At 43.3% G+C, this 22893-nt stretch overlaps 1 protein-coding gene across 12 annotated transcripts in view; it reads right to left on the reverse strand.

The window, feature by feature from the left end:
• Positions 1-22893, reverse strand: part of MAPK8IP3 (mitogen-activated protein kinase 8 interacting protein 3) — a 171259-nt gene that overhangs the window by 17762 nt on the left and 130604 nt on the right. For all 12 annotated transcript variants that reach the window (XM_040356645.1, XM_040356642.1, XM_040356644.1 and 9 more), the window contains 5 exons: positions 21235-21315; positions 18052-18119; positions 17811-17959; positions 15630-15801; positions 12711-12824 (listed from right to left, as the gene is read on the reverse strand). In XM_040356645.1, coding sequence (XP_040212579.1) covers positions 12711-12824; positions 15630-15801; positions 17811-17959; positions 18052-18119; positions 21235-21315 — 584 coding nt within the window. The remainder of the gene's footprint in view (positions 1-12710; positions 12825-15629; positions 15802-17810; positions 17960-18051; positions 18120-21234; positions 21316-22893) is intronic.

Below are 22893 nucleotides of genomic sequence, written 5' to 3' on the forward strand. Positions count from 1 at the left end.
GCTGAAGTCATGACTGTGAGCCTTTTTTCGATATTCAAATGCCTGCATTATAAGAGGTTACACGTGCCTTCTGTTGCCTGTTTCAATGACCTCTGTTGAGGCACTTCTCTACTGATTCAGACTTTTTCTTTGATATCATCAATGCCATCCAGCATGTTTCCAGTGTGTTATGCGTGTAACTTGTTAACTATGTATGCAGTGCTTGTATTTTCTGTTTTTCTTTTTATATATGGAAAAAAAATCCAATAAAACTGTTATTGAATAAAAAAAAAAAAATTGTGTCTTGTGATGAAATTAAGCTATTTGATGTTCATAAACTTGACCCATCCTTAGATGCACCACACTGGTCACCTCTGCCGCTCGGTTTACCGATAGGCTTTTTTTTTTTTTTATCTCCCCTCCTCCTACTGGTGCAATACCCATCTGAGAACCCATAGAGGATCCAAGATTGGGACCCTTGCAGCATCAAGATTAACCGATTTCACCCCACGTGGAGATAGGGCCTTTTCTCTCCATGTGTTTACAAGGTTGCCTCATTCTACCTGCCTGGGTCACCACAAACCCAACAGATGTATGTTTTTCTTGACTTCACTGGTTTCTCTCTAATCATAAAAATGAATTGAGGGAGAAAGTGAAAAAGAAGGGGAGAGGTCCTGTTGCCCTTGGACACACACACAAAAAACTGGAATACGTCAACCCATATGTGGTACGTTCACTACATCATTATATTGCAATGATTAGATGTATAAGGTTTAATGTATTTTGACGTACTGAACAAAGTGTCTGTAATATATACAATATTTTCAGATTGTTTGTAATGTTGGGATCTCCCCCCTTGTTGGTGTTCAATAAAAATGTATTGAGGAAATAACTACATTTCGATACATACTAGACCAGGGGTCTCCAAACTGCGGCCCTTTGCTATCCTTTATCCGGCCCTTGGGGCAGTATTACTCCCAACCATATGAGGCACTATTCCTCCCAATGACACCAACAATGGGGCACTATTTCTTCCACTAATAGCAATGATAGAGCGCTATTCCTCCTCCTACTGCCAGCCAACACTGGGGGCCATGTTAATGCTCACTGATGCTCGGCCCTGGGGCATTTTCTATCCCCATTGGTCAGTATCTGGCCCCCCTGAAGTCTGAAAGACAGTAAACTGGCCCTTTGCTTGAAAAGTATGGAGACCCCTTTACTAGACTATAAGAGCTCTCCCGCCTCTCGGCTATCTTTTCCTTGGGCTTTTTTCGCCCCGAGCTAAATACAACTAGTCAACCAACTAGGAAATATAATCTTGCCATAATTTTCTGGATCTGCCTGATAGACCCCCCCCTTTCCCTGCTGAATGTGATTGTTACAGTCCACATAAGGCACCCAAAGCTCAGGATTTAGCAAGGAACTGCACTTCAAAACTGCTTTAGCCTCGCCCACTTTAGAGAGTAATCACAGCAATCCTGAAAAAAAAACCTGACTTTGTTCCCTTAATTATAGCCACAGGAGAAAATAAGGACAAAGGCTTGCATACACAAAAATAAACAGAAGCCATTAAATAAGTCCTAAGACTCCCTGGCCAATCGGTGGTCTCAGGACCCGCTTCCTGATTGGCTAGGAGGAGAAGCAAGAAGACATTAGTATTCATATTAATGTCACAAAACTTTGTGGGCTCAGGGCACAGTAGTCTGTCCCCCGAGTCCACCCTTTTTTGAAGCCAATTAGAGTCTCAGGCTCAAAATCACGTGCTTCAAAAAAAAAAAAACGTTGAAATCCATGCATTCCTGCATGTAGATTAGGGGCCGGAATCATAAATGGCAGCACCCCTGTGCCCGTAATGGAGCGACCACCACTGGTTCTCTCCCTCCCTGGCCTGTGATTGGAGTGTGAAAGGAGACGCAGCATGGTAATGAGCTCCTTTCTCGCTCTCACTTTCTTCTACTATTTTACTGCTCCTTGCACTACAGCACACCTGATTAGCTTCTTACGCTGCTTCTGGTCCCTCCAACTTGAGCTCTGCTGTGCAGACTGCGCAATAGACTGATAATAAGTCAGATTCAGGTATTTACACTGCTTGCTTTTAAAAAAATCCAATGATGTATTATTGATTACAGAGCTGCCTTCATTTGTGCCTTTTTAAGTATATAGGTCTAGAGTTCAGCTTTAAACTAGCATTATGAGGGTAAAAAGGAGGCAATGCCCCCAAAAAAGAATTATTTGTTTCCCAATCACAATGCAATGCCTACTCTTTCTTCCATGGAATGCGTGCCCACCCATGGAATTCATACCCAGCCCGCCCTGGTCAGTGTCTGATGCCCAGGGCCGTTTGAAGGAATTTGGGGACCCCAAGCAAGATGGGGGCCCCCAAGCACCACCCCCCCCCGCACGCAAAGCCTACATTAGCGCTACACTCATTTTTTACACCCATGTTCTTACTCCCCCCCCCCCTCCCTAGTCCCTATGTTTTTCTATTCTCCCCTTCTTCCCTGTAGGCTGCCGCTGTAGCGTGGCCGAGCTCCTCTTCCTCCTGTTAGTCCAGGGTTCTATCATTATGGTTCCCCAGTCCACTATCAGATAGTGCCCGGGCCGGGTACCGCACGGTACAGGAGATTCACTTTCCTGTGTTCCTGGCCGGACTGAAAGTAAGTAAGCACTCAGTGTGCACTTCCTGTCAGTCCGTCCGGAAAACAGGAAACTGAATCTCCTGTGCCACGCGCGACACCTGGCCGGACTGACAGGACTCCAGGAGGAAGGAAGAGGAGCTCGGCCACGCTACAGCCTGGGAAAGGGAAGTTGGGGGCCCCAGGCCAGCTCGGGGGCCCCAAGCAATTGTTTGTTTTGCCTGTCCTGTAGCGACAGGCCTGCTGATGCCAGCTCTTATTCGAGAATCATAAATCCAGTGGAAGTTTATTATGCATAAAGAAAGTGAACCTGGGTTCTGCCCATACTTTCCTACTGTTCCAGTCTCCTATGCTGTGCAGTGTTCATGGAAGAATCTCTACTGCTTTCTATTATAATCAAGCATTTGTGGCTTCATGAAAACTTGAACAGTGACTGCATCTAATAGGATGCAATCACTGTTCAGCTGATCATTTCCCACCTGGCTCAGTCAATTTTTTTATTGATTTTGTCAAGCTGTGTGTGCTGGCCGGGCCAATCAGAGTTTGAATTTCAGCCTTTGCCCCTACAGCTGAGGACTCATGTTAATTTTTACATAAAATTTCGTTTTAGTCAAAGCCTATGGACTAAAATGCCATTTTAGTTTTAGTCATATTTTAGTCATCTGAATTATTTTTGTCATATTTTAGTCGACTAAAATATTTTAGTTGACTAAAATCTAATGGGTTTAGTTAAATTGTAATGCATTATTTAAGCATTTCTCTAGAAATTCCAAACTTTGTATATATTCCTGGAGTAAAAATCGAATAACATGTTATTATTTATGGAAAATTTAGCTAGGCGAACATAAGGTGGCGGCTGCTAGTACCGCCTAAATCCATAAATGGTCACCTAGGGGGAACATGTTGATTGGACTTTCTAGGTACTGATAACAAAATGCAAAAATTAATATAAAAAATATTTATTACACATGAAACTGTACAAAATTAAAACCAAATGAGCCAAACCCCACATTCAGAACAGCAGTTATTAATGACGGGCGAACCCGTCAGGTGTCTGTTGCAGTGAAGGGCCGAAAAACCTCAACCGGTCTCAATTTTCTATAATCTATCATGGATGATGGTACTTGTCTATTTAACTATTAATTACCGTATTTATCGGTGTATAACACTCACCCTAACTTTAAGAGGGAAGTTTCAGGAAAAAAACTTTCCACAGCCCCCTGGGTATAACACGCAGGCACAGTTTACCCTCTGAGTGTTATACGCCAATAAATTTAATTGAGGCTATACTCACCAAGTATTCTTCGACTCGCAGTTCGGCTTCTTCCGGAAACTGGTGACGCGCATTATGCGCCGTGGGAAAGCTTTTGTCATCACGTCAATCACTTAGTCTCTGAATAGGAATGCCCACTCCCGCGGGAGGCACTACCCGGAAGCCGGGGGGGAAAATAGCTATACGAGGGTATGTACAGCGAAAAAAAAAAAAAAACAGCATACTGTACATGTCGGCAGTATGCTGGATGGAATGGTATATACATGTTTTAGGGTGAACCTCCACTTTAAGTTAAATCAGCCAGAATAAAGAAGGATGATTGCCAATTTGTTTGCATTGGGGTATTGCACTGTACATATGTGACGGTGGTTGGGGGCGCTAGTGCGTTAATTGATTACCTAATAAAGGTATTATAATTAAATATAACCTTCATTAGGTAATCAATTAACGCACTAGCGCCCCCCTACCACTGTCACATATATTTAAGGTAGCATTGTCTATACCAGTGATGGCGACCCTTGGCACCCCGGATGTTTTGGAACTACATTTCCCATGATGCTCACCTACACTGCAGAGTGCATGAGCATCATGGGAAATGTAGTTTTTAAAACATATGGGGTGCCAAGGTTCGCCATGACTGGTTTATAGTTTGAGAAGGGCAGCTTATTTTTTTCATTTTGTATAAAATGTATTTCTCACTTCACATTTATACTGTACATGTTTTTTTTTTTTTCATTTATAATAGATCATACTTACCAGAAGCGTTATACAGGGAGTGCAGAATTATTAGGCAAGTTGTATTTTTGAGGATTAATTTTATTATTGAACAACAACCATGTTCTCAATGAACCCAAATAACTCATTAATATCAAAGCTGAATATTTTTGGAAGTAGTTTTTAGTTTGTTTTTAGTTTTAGCTATTTTAGGGGGATATCTGTGTGTGCAGGTGACTATTACTGTGCATAATTATTAGGCAACTTAACAAAAAAAAAATATATACCCATTTCAATTATTTATTTTTACCAGTGAAACCAATATAACATCTCAACATTCACAAATATACATTTCTGACATTCAAAAACAAAACAAAAACAAATCAGTGACCAATATAGCCACCTTTCTTTGCAAGGACACTCAAAAGCCTGCCATCCATGGATTCTGTCAGTGTTTTGATCTGTTCACCATCAACATTGCGTGCAGCAGCAACCACAGCCTCCCAGACACTGTTCAGAGAGGTGTACTGTTTTCCCTCCTTGTAAATCTCACATTTGATGATGGACCACAGGTTCTCAATGGGGTTCAGATCAGGTGAACAAGGAGGCCATGTCATTAGTATTTCTTCTTTTATACCCTTTCTTGCCAGCCACGCTGTGGGGTACTTGGACGCGTGTGATGGAGCATTGTCCTGCATGAAAATCATGTTTTTCTTGAAGGATGCAGACTTCTTCCTGTACCACTGCTTGAAGAAGGTGTCTTCCAGAAACTGGCAGTAGGACTGGGAGTTGAGCTTGACTCCATCCTCAACCCGAAAAGGCCCCACAAGCTCATCTTTGATGATACCAGCCCAAACCAGTACTCCACCTCCACCTTGCTGGCGTCTGAGTCGGACTGGAGCTCTCTGCCCTTTACCAATCCAGCCACGGGCCCTTCCATCTGGCCCATCAAGACTCACTCTCATTTCATCAGTCCATAAAACCTTAGAAAAATCAGTCTTGAGATATTTCTAGGCCCAGTCTTGACGTTTCAGCTTGTGTGTCTTGTTCAGTGGTCGTCGTTTTTCAGCCTTTCTTACCTTGGCCATGTCTCTGAGTATTGCACACCTTGTGCTTTTGGGCACTCCAGTGATGTTGCAGCTCTGAAATATGGCCAAACTGGTGGCAAGTGGCATCTTGGCAGCTGCACGCTTGACTTTTCTCAGTTCATGGGCAGTTATTTTGCGCCTTGGTTTTTCCACACGCTTCTTGCGACCCTGTTGACTATTTTGAATGAAACGCTTGATTGTTCGATGATCACGCTTCAGAAGCTTTGCAATTTTAAGAGTGCTGCATCCCTCTGCAAGATATCTCACTATTTTTGACTTTTCTGAGCCTGTCAAATCCTTCTTTTGACCCATTTTGCCAAAGGAAAGGAAGTTGCCTAATAATTATGCACACCTGATATAGGGTGTTGATGTCATTAGACCACACCCCTTCTCATTACAGAGATGCACATAACCTAATATGCTTAATTGGTAGTAGGCTTTCAAGCCTATACAGCTTGGAGTAAGACAACATGCATAAAGAGGATGATGTGGTCAAAATACTCATTTGCCTAATAATTCTGCACTCCCTGTAATTACATGACATTACTGGTGCAAAACAGTACTGAAAATGTATGTAACAGCCTCCATGAAGTTCAAATGGAAAGCTGATCAGCTAAGGGCTTTGTAATTACATATGACATGGAAGTGACACCCATATTGTTTTTTTTGGGACAAAAAGGGGTTTCTTTTGGTAATATTGTTTTTCAAGACCTGTATAATTTCCTTTATAAATTAAAGGCATAAGTAAGAAAAAAATATGCTTTTTTTAATTTTGACCTAAGGAAATTATAACATTTTGTGTTACAGCAGGTACAAAGGGGATAATTAATTGCGCTTTTCATCCTGTTTATCAGGAGACCAAATATTGCTTGCAATTACCGGGCAGTTCATGGATTTTATTTATGTTTTTTTTTTTATTCCAAATGGCACCTCAATGCATATATATACAGTAAAAAAAAAAAGCAGCTGCCCTACAGTGCAACCACAATACACAGTAATGCCATCAATATTTTAAATCATCCCTCTTCATTTCTTTTTTTAAATGACTCTATACTCCATATACAAACCACAAAATGATTGCTATTAAAGTGGATGTAAAGCCACTCTCATCCTTTCTAAACTACTGCCATAGTGCTGATCTATAAGGATATAGATGCCTCCTGCATGTATTCTTACCTGTCAAATGTCTCCCCTCTGTCTGTTATAAGAACTGAAAATCTGCAGATTCTGTGGGTGGATCTGTTGTCTGGAGCTCGGTGGGTGGAGTCATGATGTCAGTAAACTCCCCGCCCACCTCTACACTCCTCTTGTCAACATGCATTTTTTCCTATGTATTTCGTACACCGACTTCTGCTATGATCACTAACATCCAGTCAAAATGCAGAAAAGTAACCACATGACTTCAGAAAAGGAGTGGGGGTGGGAATTAAAAAATAATGCCTGTCTTCAGGCTAGTGCATAAGATACAGTATGTAAATAACCTATCACTCACAGCAAGGGGGCGGAACAGACACTGGGCCCGATTCACAGAAGAAGTACGCCGGAGTATCTACTGATACTCCGGCGTACTTTCAAATTTGCTGCGTCGTATCTTTAGTTTGAATCCTCAAACAAAGATACGACGGCTTTTGGCTTCGATCCGACAGGCGTACGGCTTCGTACGCCTTCGGATCGTAGGTGCAATACTTCGGCGCCCGCTGGGTGGAGTTTGCGTAGTTTTCCGCGTCGGGTATGCTAATTAGCTTTTTACGGCGATCCACGAAGGTACGCGCGGTCGTCGCATTCTCTTACGTCGTCGCTAGTCGGCTTTTCCCGGCGTATAGTTAAAGCTGCTATTCTGTGGCGTATAGATAGTCTTGCCATGTTAAAGTATGGCCGTCGTTCCCGCGTCAAATTTTTTTTTTTGCGTAAGTCGTCCGTGAATAGGAAAGGGCGTAACTCACGTCGACGTTCAAAAAATCACGTCGGTTCCACGTAATTTCCCGCAAAGCACGGCGGGAAATTTCAAAATGGAGCATGCGCAGTACGTTCGGCGTGGGAACGCGCCTAATTTAAATGATCCATGCCCCATTTGAATTAGGCGGGCTTGCGCCGGAGGGATTTACGCTACGCCGCGGCAACTTTACAGGCAAGTGCTTTGTGAATCAAAACTTGCGGCGGTGTAACGTAAATGCGATATGTTACACCGCCGCGGATCTATGTGAATCTGGCCCTAAGGTTTTTCTCTGCAAGTCCGTTTTATTTCACTGAACAATAAAAGAGGATTGCTCAGAGCTGGATTAACTCTTTGTGGCAAGACTGGGCACAGATGATAGGAAATCTTAGGCCCCATACACACGAGAGGATTTATCCGCAGATACGGTCCAGCGGACCGTTTCCACGGATAAATCCTCTCAAAGATTTCCGCAGATTTCTATGCGATGGAGTGTACACACCATCGCATTGAAATCCCCGCGGAAATCCTCTGCCGATGACGTGTCGCGCCGTCGCCGCGATTATGACGCGGCGACGGGCGCGACGCTGTCATATAAGGAATTCCACGCATGCGTCAAATCATTACGACGCATGCGGGGAATCCCTTTGGACGAATGGATTCGGTAAGTCTGTACAGACGAGCGGATCCATCCGTTGGAATGGATTCCAGCAGATGGATTTGTTGTGCAGCACAGCAAATATTCGATCTGCTGAAATCCATCCCAGAGGAGATTTCTCCGCGGAAAAAGATCCGCTGGCGTGTACACACCATAGGATCTATCCGCAGAAACCCATTTGCTGGGATTTATCTGCGGATGGATTCTATCGTGTGTATGGGGCCTAATTCTCTACATTGTGACATAAAAAAAATTAAAATAAAATTCGGGTTTACATCCACTTTAGCTGTATTAGCCAAAAAATAAATACAACTCTTCTATGTCGCTCCCTGGTTTAGTTGCATGAGTTTCCATAAATTAATGGTTGGGTTCAATCGATTGCCATCTCCTAAGGGCTTGTTCACACAGGATGCTTTCATGTGTGTTTTTTTTACCCTAGTTCACTGCATTACAATAAAAACAATAACAAAAATGTACACTGAAGCACCACACCACTGCTAAAAGGTCCAGATATGCTTTTATTTAAAAAAAAATGTCTTTGTGTTTTTCTAGCCCTGCTGAAAATTGAGTTTTTGGGCTCCTCAAACACATTGGTAGTTCTTTGGATTGCCTCTCTGACTTTTATTGGAATAAAGTCACATCTGGACTTTGTAGCTGTGGTGTGGCGCTTTAATTTACATTTTTCATACATTACACTACAAGCCAAGTATACCATGGAGATCTTGTGGGGTGGTATTTGTTTACCTGGGAACCAAATTTTGTACATCAACATCAATACATTTTAGCATTACCATTGAGATAACCTTACATTAAGGATGAGCTCAGGCGTGTTCGGAACCCGCACATGCAGAGCCCGCCAGAAAGTCGGCACTGCGCTGCGCTAATCGCAGGCAGTGAGACATTTTCCTGTGGCGAAAGAGATCGGGAAACTTCACACTGCCTGTGATTAGCGCAGCACAGACTTCCTGGTGGGCTCCACACGTGCGGGTTTCCGAACACGCCTGAGCCCATCCTTACCTTACATGTCTAGTGCCATTTTTCAACTTTCCTTAACTATTCAAAAAAAGTACAGCAGTATGCATTTTTTGCACCAGAATGTGTGTAAAGGCACTGGAACCCAATTGCCAGCATCATGAATTTGCCTAGGGCAGACATTCTTTACACTAATGCACACACCAAACATTGAAGAGTCCTGAGGAAGCGACAGGAGTAACACAAGGAAAATGCTAGCATATCCCTTTAAAAATAAAAATTTAGAAAAGTGAATGAACAAAAAAAAAAAAATGCACTGGAGCGCATAACAAAAGCATTACAAACACATTAAAAATGCAGGTAAAAGTGCATCTGGAAAGGCACACTGAGGCTCGGTTCACACCTATGCGTTTTTTTAATACTTTTCGCAGAAACACACTACAGTCCATTTAACATAGTTTCCTATCGGACACGTTCACATCTATGCTTTTCTTTCAGCTGCTGCGTGTTTGGAAAGGGTCTGGTACTTTTTTTTAAAAGCAAAACGGTGTGTTTTTGGTTCAATAGACTTCAACGGAGAAGCTGCAGAAAAACATGTAGGGCCAGATCCACAAAGAAGTTACGTCGGCGTATCTATTGATACGCCACGTAAGTTCTACGATGCGCCAACGTATCTTTGTTTTGTATCCACAAAACCAGATACGCCTGAATGGGGGCTAGATCCTACCGACGTACGTGTTAGTACGCCGTTGGATCTTAGGTGCATTCTTACGCTGGCCGCTAGGTGGTGCTTCCGTTGATTTCCGCATAGAGTATAAAGTAGCTAGATACGCCGATTCTCTTACGTTTTCGGCGTAACGTTACCCCTGGCTCTATGAGTAACCCCTGGCTCTATGTTAAGTATGGACGTCGGGACAGCGTAGAATTTTCTGTCGTTTGCGTAAATCGTTCGCGAATAGGGCTTTGCCTAAGTTACGTTCACGTCGAAAGCATTGACTATTTGCGATGTGATTTCGCGCATGTGCACTGGGATACGTCCACGGACGGCGCATTCGCCGTTCGTAAAAAGCGCCAATTACGTGGAGTCATACTAAATTAACATACAACACGCCCACTCCAAGCCTACTTTGAATTACGCGGCCTTACGCCGGCAGATTTACGTTACGCCGGCGCACATATGGGAGCAAGTTCTTTGTGGATACCCTACGAGCCACTCTGCTTTACGGCGGCGTAGCGCATATGAGATGCGCTACGCCCGCCTAAATATACGCCTGTTTTTGTGGATCTGGCCAGTAGTGCTTTTTTGCCGCAATTTTGCCACGATTTTGCAGTGATTTGCATTTTTTAATCCACCCAACAATTTGGGCAAAAAAAAACATAAAAAATGCAAAAAACGCATTAAAAAACATGCAAAAAAAGGGGCAAAAACGCATATGCAAAACGCAAAATGCACTGCAGAAATGGATCAAATGCAAATTGCGTAGGTGTGAACCGAGCCCGAAAGTAGGTATTGTGGTGTGATGTTAATGATTTACCAAGGCTCTCCTCCTAGAAGCTGAAGCTCATAAAATGCTAATAGCCCAAAGTAGTGTGCATGGACACATAGAAATACACGATTTAGCTTCTTAAGTCCCGTACACACGATGGGATTATCCGACAGGAATTGTACGATGACAGGCTGTTGTCGGAAGATCCGACCGTTTGTATGCTCCATCGGACAATTGTTGTCAGATTTTTCGCCAACAAATGTTGGATAGCATGCTTTAACCTCCCTGGCGGTATTATTATTTCAGATTTTAGGTGCTGAAAGCGGTACAATTATTTTGCATGGAAATTTGGCGTTTTACACAACGTTTTTAAACATGCACATGCTCAGAAGCAAGTTATGAAGCGAGCTTGAATGGAACAGAGTACCGTCGTACGTGCTGAACGTAACCGCGCTTTGCTAGAGCATTTTGAAAAAACGATGGTGTGTATGCTCCGTCGTTTTTTAAAATGAAGTTTCAAAAACGGATTTTTTTTTCATCACATAAAACGTTGTTTTTTGCCATCACAAAAAACGACCGTCTGTACGCGGCATTAGGAATAACTCACTTAAATCTGTCCAAACCAGAGTCTAATAGACATCTCGGATATAATAAAGTTTAAAAAAAAAAAACATAAATTATAATATAATAAATAACTATAAATAATTACAACAAATAATAATATAATTATAATAAAAATTATTCAATAATGTAATCAAATCAAAAACACTGAAATTTGCTCAGTTGCAGAATTGTCGCTGTCATTACTTTTATGACGAATTTCCCCACAAATCGCTCAATTCTGCAAGTGATTATAATTTATTATCGCTGTTTTCTAGCTGCTCTAAAACCACTTTTGACATAAAGGGACACTTTTGGTTGCTATGGACAATCTACAGTTTGCAGGCAGAAAGAACAGTTTTTATTATATAAAAGAACATGTAGGGCACTGGGCAGACCACTAGGGACATATTTTTTACATACAGTACTGTAATCTGTAAGATTAGAGTATACTGTATGTATTGTGTTCATGTACTTTTTTGAATTTGGCGCTGTTCGCCGCCCCCGTGCGTCGCAACGTCGCAGGGAAGGGAATCAGGGGAACAGTGCATCAGGTGGAACATCCGGCCGCCGTGCACTGCAGAAATACATCGCTGGATCCCAGGGAAAAGGTAAGTAACCTTTTCCAGCATCCAGCGAGGCAATCCCGAGTGTGGCTTGGGGTTACCGATAGTAGCACAAAAATCTCACCCCGAACCACACTCAGGAATACCGCTAGGCAGGTTAAAATTGTCCACCAACAAATGTGTGTTGTCGGATTATCCGACCGTCTGACAAAACTCCAAAGTACAAACACGCATGCTCAGAAGTAGTGCTCACCATAACACAACATTAGCAGAAGTTGGCCAAAGGGTGGCGCTAAAGAGCTGAAAAACCATGTTGTTTCGTGTTTGCTGACTGACAATGCACTGCCATTTGTATGCAATACAAGTTCAAGGCCAACGTCCTTCGGACAAAAGTCCTACGCTTTGTCCGATGAAAATCCGTTCGTGTGTACCAGGCTTAAGAGCAGAAAAATAAATGCTAATAACAGCTTCTAGGAGGTTGCATGGTCCGTGGAATGGCAGCTGGCAGAGCTTAGCCATGAAGTCAGGGAAAGTCAAGCCCTTGCCACAAAGTAAATCATAGTCAGAGAGGGACAAATAAGATACTTTTGCTGCTAATAAATGTAATAGCTTCTGATATCAACCCCAAGCAGGCCTCTCGCTTTTAACACAATAAAATTGCATACAGGTTCACTTTAGCTGCAATGGTTCCATATTTCCCTTTCTGTCTATATACACCTTTGACATGTAATCCGTTAACCTTTTAACCTAAACCATAAACAATTAGACTTTGCCGCTTTATAAGAAATATCCTTTACAACTTACTCTCTGTGAGGGGAATTGAGATGACCACTCCATTTCCTGTTCCCACCCAAAGACGATTGCCGGCAATAAGCAGAGCTGTGATTCGCACAAAGGAGAACCCTAATTTTCCAGTTCCTGATAGTGAAAGAGAAAAGAGTGACTTGGAGGAATCCAAACAGCAACAATGGATACAACTTTCTTTATTCTTATTGCATAGTAAACCACGTATACAGGATTTCTCAACTTTTTTTCAGTCACCGAACCCTTAAAAAGTATTTTTAGTCTCGAGGCACCCAGTCGAAAAAACATCCCCCGCTAATTTCGAAAAGCAGTTATGATCGTACAGAGTGTAGGGGTCAGGATCAAAAGTAATATACAGAGTGTAGGGGTCAGGAGTGTGTTTCGTACAGTGTGTAGGGGTCAGGAGTGTGTTTCGTACAGTGTGTAGGACTCAGGAGTGTGTTTTGTACAGTGTGTAGGACTCAGGAGTGTGTTTCGTACAGAGTGTAGGGGTCAGGATTAAAAGTAATATACAGAGTGTAGGGGTCAGGAGTGTGTTTCATACAGTGTGTAGGAGTCAGGAGTGTGTTTCCTACACTGTGTAGGGGTCAGGAGTGTGTTTTGTACAGTGTGTAGGGCTCAGGAGTGTGTTTCCTACAGTGTGTAGGGGTCAGGAGTGTGTTTCCTACAGTGTGTAGGAGTCAGGAGTGTGTTTCCTACAGTGTGTAGGGGTCAGGAGTTGTGATGGAAGTGAAATAAAATGAATATTTATGTTTATGTTAAGCTAATTATTTTATTAGAACCACTGAAATGTTTTCTCTTCTTATATTCTTTTAATTTCTTTTATATTTTTATATTGTTTTCATATTCATTATCTATATATGCATGTGTGAAAAATATATATCACAATAGTGTTTGTTTCCCTTAAAGAGTTTAAATCAGATATGATATTAAAGGAGTTCTCTGACCTAAAACTTTTAACCCCCGCTGTGCCCGGGCTGTAAAAATATACAAAATAAACTGTCACTTACCTGCCTACGATCCCCCGTTGTTCCGATATCGCCGTCCCGTTCTCCGGTCCCGGGCCCCTTCCGCTTCCTGTGTGTCGGTGACTCATAGTGCGCTCAGCCTATCAGCGGCCGCAGCAATGTCCCGTCGCGGCCGCTGATAGACTGAGCGCACTATGAGTCACCGACACACAGGAAGCGGAAGAGACCGGGACCGGAGAACGGGACGGCGATATCGGAACAACGGGGGATCGTAGGCAGGTAAGTGAAAGTTTATTTTGTATATTTTTACAGCCCGGGCACAGCGGGGGTTAAAAGTTTTAGGTCAGAGAACTCCTTTAAGTTTTAAAGTTACAAGTCATCATTGAAAAAGAGACAAAGAAGTGCTGTTCAGCTGCCATTCCCCTCCCCCCTTTGCTCCAGATGTGTTCAAACCCCCATTCCTTCTTGATTCACTTATGTCCATAAATGACTTTGAAGAGAAAAAACCCTTGCTGAGCTGACCAAGAACCCCTGTACAATGGACATCACACACAAGGCTGAAATGTGCTGTGGAATGTGTGACGTGTCACAGGGGAGCGTGTAATAAGGGGCTGAATTGTATGAAACTGACCAATCTGTATGCTTACGCTTTCATATTGTTAATAAAGGAAGCCGCACAGGCTCCATTTTGCCCTCTTTGCTGGCTGAATGTTGAAAGGTGAGGATGTGAAATTTTTAGGCTCTCTGGTTTGCATGTCTCACCATTACAATTTGGGTCAAACGGCAGAAATGGGTTTCGCCCTGAGAATTGTGTCAGGAATCAATCATTATCAATGTGTGTTTCCTACAGTGTGTAGGAGTCAGGAGTGTGTTTCCTACAGTGTGTAGGGCTCAGGAATGTGTTTCATACAGTGTGTAGTAGTCAGGAATGTATTTCAAACAGTGTGTAGGGAGTCAGGAGTGTGTTTTATACAGTGTGTAGGGAGTCAGGAGAATGTTTTGTACAGTGTGTAGGGGTCAGAAATGTGTTTCATAAAGTGTGTAGGGGTCAGGAGTAAAAGTAACATACATACATAAATATACATACACACATGCCTCTACTTTTTTACCCAACCAGGATGCTGCAGTACCCCTGATGCACCCAGATGACATGCCAGGGTGCTGTGGCACACCCTGGTTGTGAAAGGCCGAGAATAGTAGGTCACATACATGAGGGTCTGCAGGAGGAACTATACTATTTATAGCAGCCAATCTACCTCTTTTTGTATTGCCTGGGATAGTATCACTAACTAGAATATGATGGGTTACTATGGATAAAACAGACAGTCCTGTCAGACATTTTAATAGGGAAGCCAAGAGGTTTTTAGTCTCTGAAGACTGATATTACAGGTCAATAATTTATATAAACAGTCCTAGTTATTGCAGCTGCAGATTGAATGGATGGAGCAGTGGCAAAATATCACATGAACCATAATGAGGGGACAAGGCTGATTCTTCCCTCTGACTGTGCTTTTAGCTCCCCTACTTTCTTCCTAGCACCACCGATTTTTCCTGCAGTTTCTTTTCAAAAAATAAATGTTCCCGTAATTTTCTTGCATTGTTTACATAGGAAAGTAATGAAAGTAATAAATCCACACATTGATGATCCTTTGCATACAAAAATTGTATTCTGTCAACAGTGGCAGAACACTCCATCCACGTCCTGCCTCTGATGTGTTTCACCTGCAACTGGGGCCTAATCCCAAAGCTCTAGGATTTAGCCCCAGCAGCAAGTGAAACGCATCAGTGGTAGGAGACGGTAGGAAGTGCAGTTTCTGTTTCCCTGCAGAATGGGGACTTTGTATGCAAGGAATTAGCACTGTGTTGATTCATTACTTTCCTATGGAGCTGCAACATGAGCCGATCAATTTTGAACACTGTCAGAAGTACTTCCATACCTTAGGCCACTCACCTAACATTTTACTGACGTAAGGCTCAATGTCCACATCCTGAAGGTGTTGATGGGTGTGTGCATGGTACAACCTGAGTGTGGAGTCTAACCGAATCGATACCCACACTCCATCCCCGATCCAGGCCAGCTGTCTCACCTGGCTCTCCCTCCGAGGATGAGCATCAAATGACTTCTGCAAGCCAGAGAGAAGAAAATTACTCATTAATAAATATTTGTCGATCATGTGTTGAAAAAGTATTCTACATAAGCACATTTAGGCTTGGTTCACACTGCTGCGACATGGTATCCGATTTGTGAGACCCCAAGTCGCATCGCATGACATGTCAAATTCAATGTTTTCCTATGAGAGCCGTCTTCACTGATGCTACACAAGTGGCTCCGACTTTGGAAAAGGCTCCTGTACTTCTTTGGTCTGACTTCAATTTCTGTCCTTGTACAGGCTCCTAAATAACATCCAAGTCGGATCGAGTCGGAAAGAAGGCACAGGCATAAAGTCATACGACTTTGCCATCACAGCAGTGTGAACTGAGCCTTAAAGTGGATGTTTTTTTTTTTGATGTCACAAAGTAGAGTATAAGATTTCCTATCATCTGTGCCCAGTCTTGCCACACAGAGTTAATCCAGCTCTGAGCAATCCTCTTTTATTGTTCAGTGAAATACAACAGGCTTTCAGATAAAAACCAAAGTCCTTGCTTATGAAAAAAGTGCACAATTCACATCCCCTCCCCTGTGTTTTGATTAAATGTTTTCAAAATAAGGGGTGAGTCACAGTTCAGTGCCATGAGAAAATGCAACAGCCATCAGAATATACATAGAGCTGGAGGGAAGAGGGGAGGGGGATGTGAATTGAGCACTTTTTACAGAAGCTGTGTATGTCTGCAAGCAGTGCACGAGATGTAAATAACCTGTCACTCAAGCAAGGACTTTGTTTTTTTTATCTGGAAGTCTGTTTTATTTCCCTGAACAATAAAAAGAGGATTGCTCAGAGCTGGATTAACTCTGTGTGGCAAGACTGGGCACAGATGATAGGAAATTAAGTTAAAAGCTTAGCCAAAAACTTGGGTAAACCATTTGGGTTGAAGGAGCTACTTACATATCATCTGCATGTCTAAGAATGCCATACAGCAAAATAGCCCCTAAACTTCAAACTCCATTACAAAAGTTTCTTGATCAAAAAACAAACAAAATGTAAACAAAATGTAATTCTTATGGCCCGTACACATGATCGGAATTTCCGATGAAAAAAGTTTATCTGACTTTTTTAATCGGAATTCCGATCGTGTGTACGCGGCATAAAGGAAACCCATCCCAGTCTATATACAGATTGGCCCAGATTCTCAAAGGGCTTACGCCGGCGCAACGCAATGTACGCCGTCGTAAGTCCTAATCTGGGCCGTCGTATCTATGCGACTGATTCTTAGAATCAGTTACGCATAGATATCCATTAGATCCGACAGGCGTAAGGCTCTTACGCTGTCGGATCTTAAATGCAATTTATTTTTTTGCCGCTAGGTGTCGCCTCCGTCGGTTTCCCCGTTGAGTATGCAAATTAGCAAAATACGCAAATTCCCAAACGTACGAGCGGTCGACGCAGTGAAGTTACATCGTTTACGTTCGTTTTGCACGGCGTAAAGTTGCCCCTGCTATAAGAGGGGCAACCAATGTTAAGTATGGCCGTCGTTCCCACGTTGAAATTTTAAAATTTACGTTGTTTGCGTAAGTCGTTCGTGAATGGGGCTGGACTGCATTTACGTTCACGTCGAAACCAATGACGTCCTTGTGACGTCATTTGGAGCAATGCACCCTGGGATATTCTCCGGACGGCGCATGCGCAGTACGTTCGGCGCGGGAACGCGCCTAATTTAAATGCTACACGCCCCCTACCCGGCTAATTTGAATTAGGCGGGCTTGCACCGGGTGATTTACGATACGCCGCCGCAACTTTACAGGCAAGTTCTTTGTGAATAAAGCACTTGCCTGTAAAACTTGCGGCGGCGTAACGTAAATCAGATACGTTACGCCCGCACAGTTTTACGCCCATATACGAGAATCTGGGCCAATATGTTTAGCTAATACATCCAGATTAGAAGAAAAATCCTGTGACTGCCTGAATAACCCAGTAACCCAATATACCACCATGATTTCTTAAGTTCTTTGGATGCTTTGGTCTTCTCTGGTTACCTCTATCTGCATGGTTTTGGGCTGAATCACATGTATTTTGTTCTTGTATCCACACCAGACTCTGTCATATACTACAGCCATACACCGGATGGAATGATGTGTGTGTCCGAGGTCCATCAAGTGGTAATTACTGAGGTCCCACTGTCGGTCTTTTCAATATAAAAGGAAGATAAAATTATACTCAAGCAGCAAAGTTATTAGGAGCACAAGTGAAAATATAACAGTCGAGAAATGCTATTACCTTCTCCCCGATGGAAAATAGCCAAAGTCCCATCTGCTAGAGCCACCAAAACCCGTCCTTTGACATGCCTGAGAAAAGGAAAATTGGTAGATAAATAAATCCATGCAAAGTTTTATTGCTATAATGCCGCGTACACACAACCGTTTAAGGTTCTAAAAAATTATGTTTTGAACGTTGTAGTTTTTAAGGTTGTAAAAAATGGTCGTGTGTGGGCTTTAACTACGTGAAAAACCCGTGCATGCTCAGAAGCAAGTTATGAGACGGGAGCGCTCGTTCTGGTAAAACTACCGTTCGTAATGGAGTAAGCACATTCATCACGCTCTAACAGACAGAAAAGCGCAAATCGTCTTTTACTAACACGAAATCCGCTAAAGCATGGAACTTCCCCTTTATAGTGCCGTCGTACGTGTTGTACGTCACCACGCTTTGCTAGAGCATTTTATTTTCACGATCGTGTGTAGGCAAGGTCGTTTTAATGATCGGGTTGAAAAAAACATTGTTTTTTCTAGACCCTTAAAAACGTTATTTTTTAGAACCTGAAAAACGGTCGTGTGTACGCGGCATTAGAGCCTTTTCTAGTGTCAAAACAATGTTACTGGATACAAGCCCTGTGGAATGAGTTTGAGATTTCAGTCACTATAGTCGCTGGTCAGGACAGAGTTATCATCAGTAAGGCCTCGTACACGTGGTGCGAAAATCACGAATGAGAAGTCTGAAGACGAGCTGTCTGACGATTTTCGGATCGTTAGTACGGTGCTTTCAACAGCCCATTTGACTTTTTCGTCAGACAAACGCTGGATGTGCAGGCTAATATGCAAATTTGGACAAATGTTTCTAATCCATAACACCACCATTCACTGTCATTTAGTTGTCAAATGCCAAGATGTCAGTGGGACTCGAAGGGATAAAAAAGTTAATTAAAAAATTTTAGACCTGAAAACTAAGCATTGTTGTGAACTTAAAAATATTAAAAGTCAGACTCATTTAGGTTCCATGGTACTCAACTAGCAGTGCTGGCACCTACTGTGGGTCCCTTAGGTCCCCTGCAGACAGGGCCGGGACAATGGGTGGGCAGGAGGGACGGCCGCCCTGGGCACTGTGGATTCATTTGAGGAAGGGGGGGCACTGCATGAAGATTGGGGGGTAGGGTGACCACATTTCCAAACTGCCATTCAGGGACACACCCCCTCTCACCTTCCCCCAAAAAAGATGAGGGTGGTAATGTAGTCTCGGGGTTGATGGTGAATTAAAGTTATTTGTCAGGTGAATGTGCCATTCGCCACCAGATGCAGTGCCGCTTGCCACCCATAGCCTGTCACCAGATGCAGTGCTGCTCTCACTCCCTCTGCATGAGCCACGTGCATAGAAGGAAATGAGTGGCGTCGCTATCTGGAGAGTGAAGATCACACCAGTCACTGCTGCTTGCCGCTGGGTGCCGGAGAAGAAGGAGGTGCCGAGGTGGGTGGGGACAGCAGTGTTGCACTAGGCCCAGGCCTCGCTCGCGGTCTCACTGTCTGAGAGTAAATTGTTACTGGTTGCAAGATGCCAGGCAGCGCTGGCCCTAGAAACCAGTTCTGGAAATGTAGTTATTAGTTAGTAGGGGTTGGCTGTGCCCTCTGTTTCATTCCGGGACATTGTATTGTCCCGGGAAGAAGGTGCCCGGGACCCAGGACAGACATGTCAATTGCGTGACAGTCCCGGGCAATCCGGGACACGTGGGCACCCTATTGGGGGGGGGGATTTGTGTTAGCAGGGAGAAATTGGGAGGCGGCAGGGAATAAGACTTGTTATGATGGGTGGGGTGCTAGTAGGGATGATTTGGGGGGGGGGGATTTTTGCTAGGAGGGGGTATAGGGGGACAGATTTGTACTGGGGGGGAATTAGAGGGGTAGAGGAATTGTGCTAGGGGGACATTTGTGCTGGGGGGATTTGGTGGATGGGAGTAGGGATTTCAACAGGGAGGCTGATGTGTACTGGGAGGAGGGGGACTTATGTTTACGGGGTAAGCATGCACATTTTTTTGGGGGGGGGGGATTTTTGCTGACACATAATGCATCTTGGTGGACAGGGAGGGCCGCAGTTTAGCATGTTCGCCCTGGGCGCTAGATGACCTTGTCCCGAGACTACCTGCAGACATGAACCTGCCTGTTCCTTACCTAGATGCTTACTCAAGTCAATGGAAAGCATTCTGTAGAATGTTATTTTTTTTACAGTAGTTTAGTTTGTGTGTTTTGTCCATCTATTTTTTTTTTTTTTTTTTTAAATACTGTAATGGATCTAGAATGAATTATTGAAACGTGGCACAAGTAATTTTTAAGGGGGCTGTAGGGAGCCTAAATACTTAAGCAGTGATTTGCAAAAGGGGTTGTAATAGCAGCAATCTCTAGCAGTCTCATGCAAGGCGTTTCCAACAACTAGTCGCCAACATCTCCTATAGCATGTCTATAGTCTCTGACCATCTCCTCCTGCATGTCTCCAGTCTTTGACAGCTTTTGTAGCATTGCATTCACTGAATATTATGTGTGGCCCTCAGCAATGTTATACGCCACTTGAGACCCCTATATAAAGTTGAGTAAGTTGACCACCACTGCTTTAAAGTGGATGTAAACCCGATTCATGAAATCTAAGCTGCAGTGTTTTCTTATCTCTCTTCAAAGCACTAAGTCCCATGGCATTCTCCTGTCCCATTCTTCTGTTATCAGCATAATAACTTCTGACAAGTTCTCCAACACATATGATAAAACCAGCCTGAAATTTGTGTCAGGGTGGGTGCTATAAATAGATTAGCAGAAAGCTGCTCTACTCACAGGACAACTCTTAAAGTCTCTGCCTATGTGAAGGGGGGTGTGTGCTTTTCCTCCAATCAGCTGATTTCCAGTGTAATCCAACACTACACTGCTACTGCTGAATGGGGAAGTGAAAATTCTAACACAATGTGCACTTTGTAAACAGTATATGAAGCTGAATACAGCAGATATACATGTAAAACTTTTAGAGGGAGATTTGTTTCAGCTCTGTGTATCACCTGTTTACTTCACTGGGTATATGTGAGGGTTTACATCCACTTTAAATTATAAAATGTAATGTATTTGAAAGAGCAATATCTTGAGTAACAGATCAATGTGTTCATCATGGATAAGCACCAATACTCTACTGATAAAAAAGAGGCCAGTATGTACTTACACAAGACTTAATACTGAATCCTTTAGCTTTATCGAATGCAGACACTTTTTCCAGTTGGAAACAGCTGAGTGAACATACAGCCTGCAAAGTGAAAGGGATTGTTCATCAGTGGTTTATACACTATATGCTCTTATCAATCGTTAAGTCGGGCACATGTGATCAGAATGTCGTACAAAAAATAACGCTTTTGAAACGATCGTACGATAATCTGATCGTTAGTACACAGCTTTTGTCCGAAATTTTCCAAAAGGACAAACACAAACTTTTTTCTCATACAATACCAGATTTTCATTTAACCAGTACAATACAAATACATCACATAATTTCCAAATTTGTATTCTGTCGTACGAGAATTTTCATACTTTAGTAACCTCTTTGTTTTCGATATGGAGACTAGCATGCATAAAAAAGAAAAACAGATCAGTATCATCAGTCCATGTTCGAGGATTATTAATGTAGCGCCTGGTTACTTACAAGTACCGGTGTTATTGAAATTTAGAGGGTGATCAGAGTATTAGTAGACTCTGATCCAAATTGTTATGTTCAAAACAGGTCTCTGTCTCAGCTTGGCTGTGCTGTGGGCTCATTCTGTTGTACTGGGGTGTTCTTCCCACCCCAGTGCAGTAGATGGAAGCAGTGGAGTCGAGACTTGGGTGCTTTTTTCCAGCAGCCAATCAGGAGGGATTTTTCTTCGCTGGGCATGCTGGGAGAGTGTATTTATGGGACAGACGCCATTGAGTCTGGGTCGTCTTCTTCCAGTGTGGCACCCACCTTTAGGGTGACCACATCACGGCCCCCCAGCGTTATGGCCTACCTGGCCAGGGCATGCGTTCCAAGCGGGGGTTCTTTTGTTTCGGGACCATGTTGGTCTGGAACATTTGAGCAGCGGCGGGGACCCAGTGATCGACTGGGTTCCCATTCTTGAAGATCCCAAGCGGTATAGCTGTTCGGTGGGGAGTCCATCTGTGGCGATCCAAAAGGATTACGACAAACCACCGGGGATCAAGGTAGCCAGACACTGAAGGATTGATCACCTGTCAGTCGGTACCTGGGCAACTAGAAGAACGAGATCCAGGCACAATTCTGCAAGGAAGGAAGATTGTCTCCGTAATTGTAATCAGTGAAGGCCTGTGGCAGAGCTGTCTGCCTGAGTCCATTCCAGAAGGGTCTGTGGCAGAGACCTTTCCTCAAGTTCAAGTCCATTCCAGGAGGGTCTGTGGCAGAGACTTTTCCCAGAAAAAGGTTCGAGTGATACTCCGGCTGCCAGGTCAGTGAGAGAGGCCTGTCTGGGTACGCTAAGCCCACTCAGGCAGGAGTGGTGCAGAAAGTGTTACATATGGGAGCAGGACTGTTTCCAAATACTACGCCTGAATCTGCTGTTCTTCTTCCTTCAACTCTATCCTTTCACCACCAGTTTATTGTTTTTACCCGGCTGGGTAAAAAAGAGCACAGAAAAAGACATTTGTTGTGGACATTACTTCACTTCATGCTATATGCACCATACACCCCTAGGACTTCGGAGAGCCACGAGGTAAATATGCCACCCAAAACAAACCAGTAGCTCCTCCGGGGGTAGTGCTACATTAACAAGACATCACAAAAAACATGCAGCAAACCAATTTTCTCTTTTTTACCCATGAAGGAAGTCAGAACAATGAA

This window comes from Rana temporaria, chromosome 6 (assembly GCF_905171775.1).
Source record: "Rana temporaria chromosome 6, aRanTem1.1, whole genome shotgun sequence".
Taxonomy (NCBI): domain Eukaryota; kingdom Metazoa; phylum Chordata; class Amphibia; order Anura; family Ranidae; genus Rana; species Rana temporaria.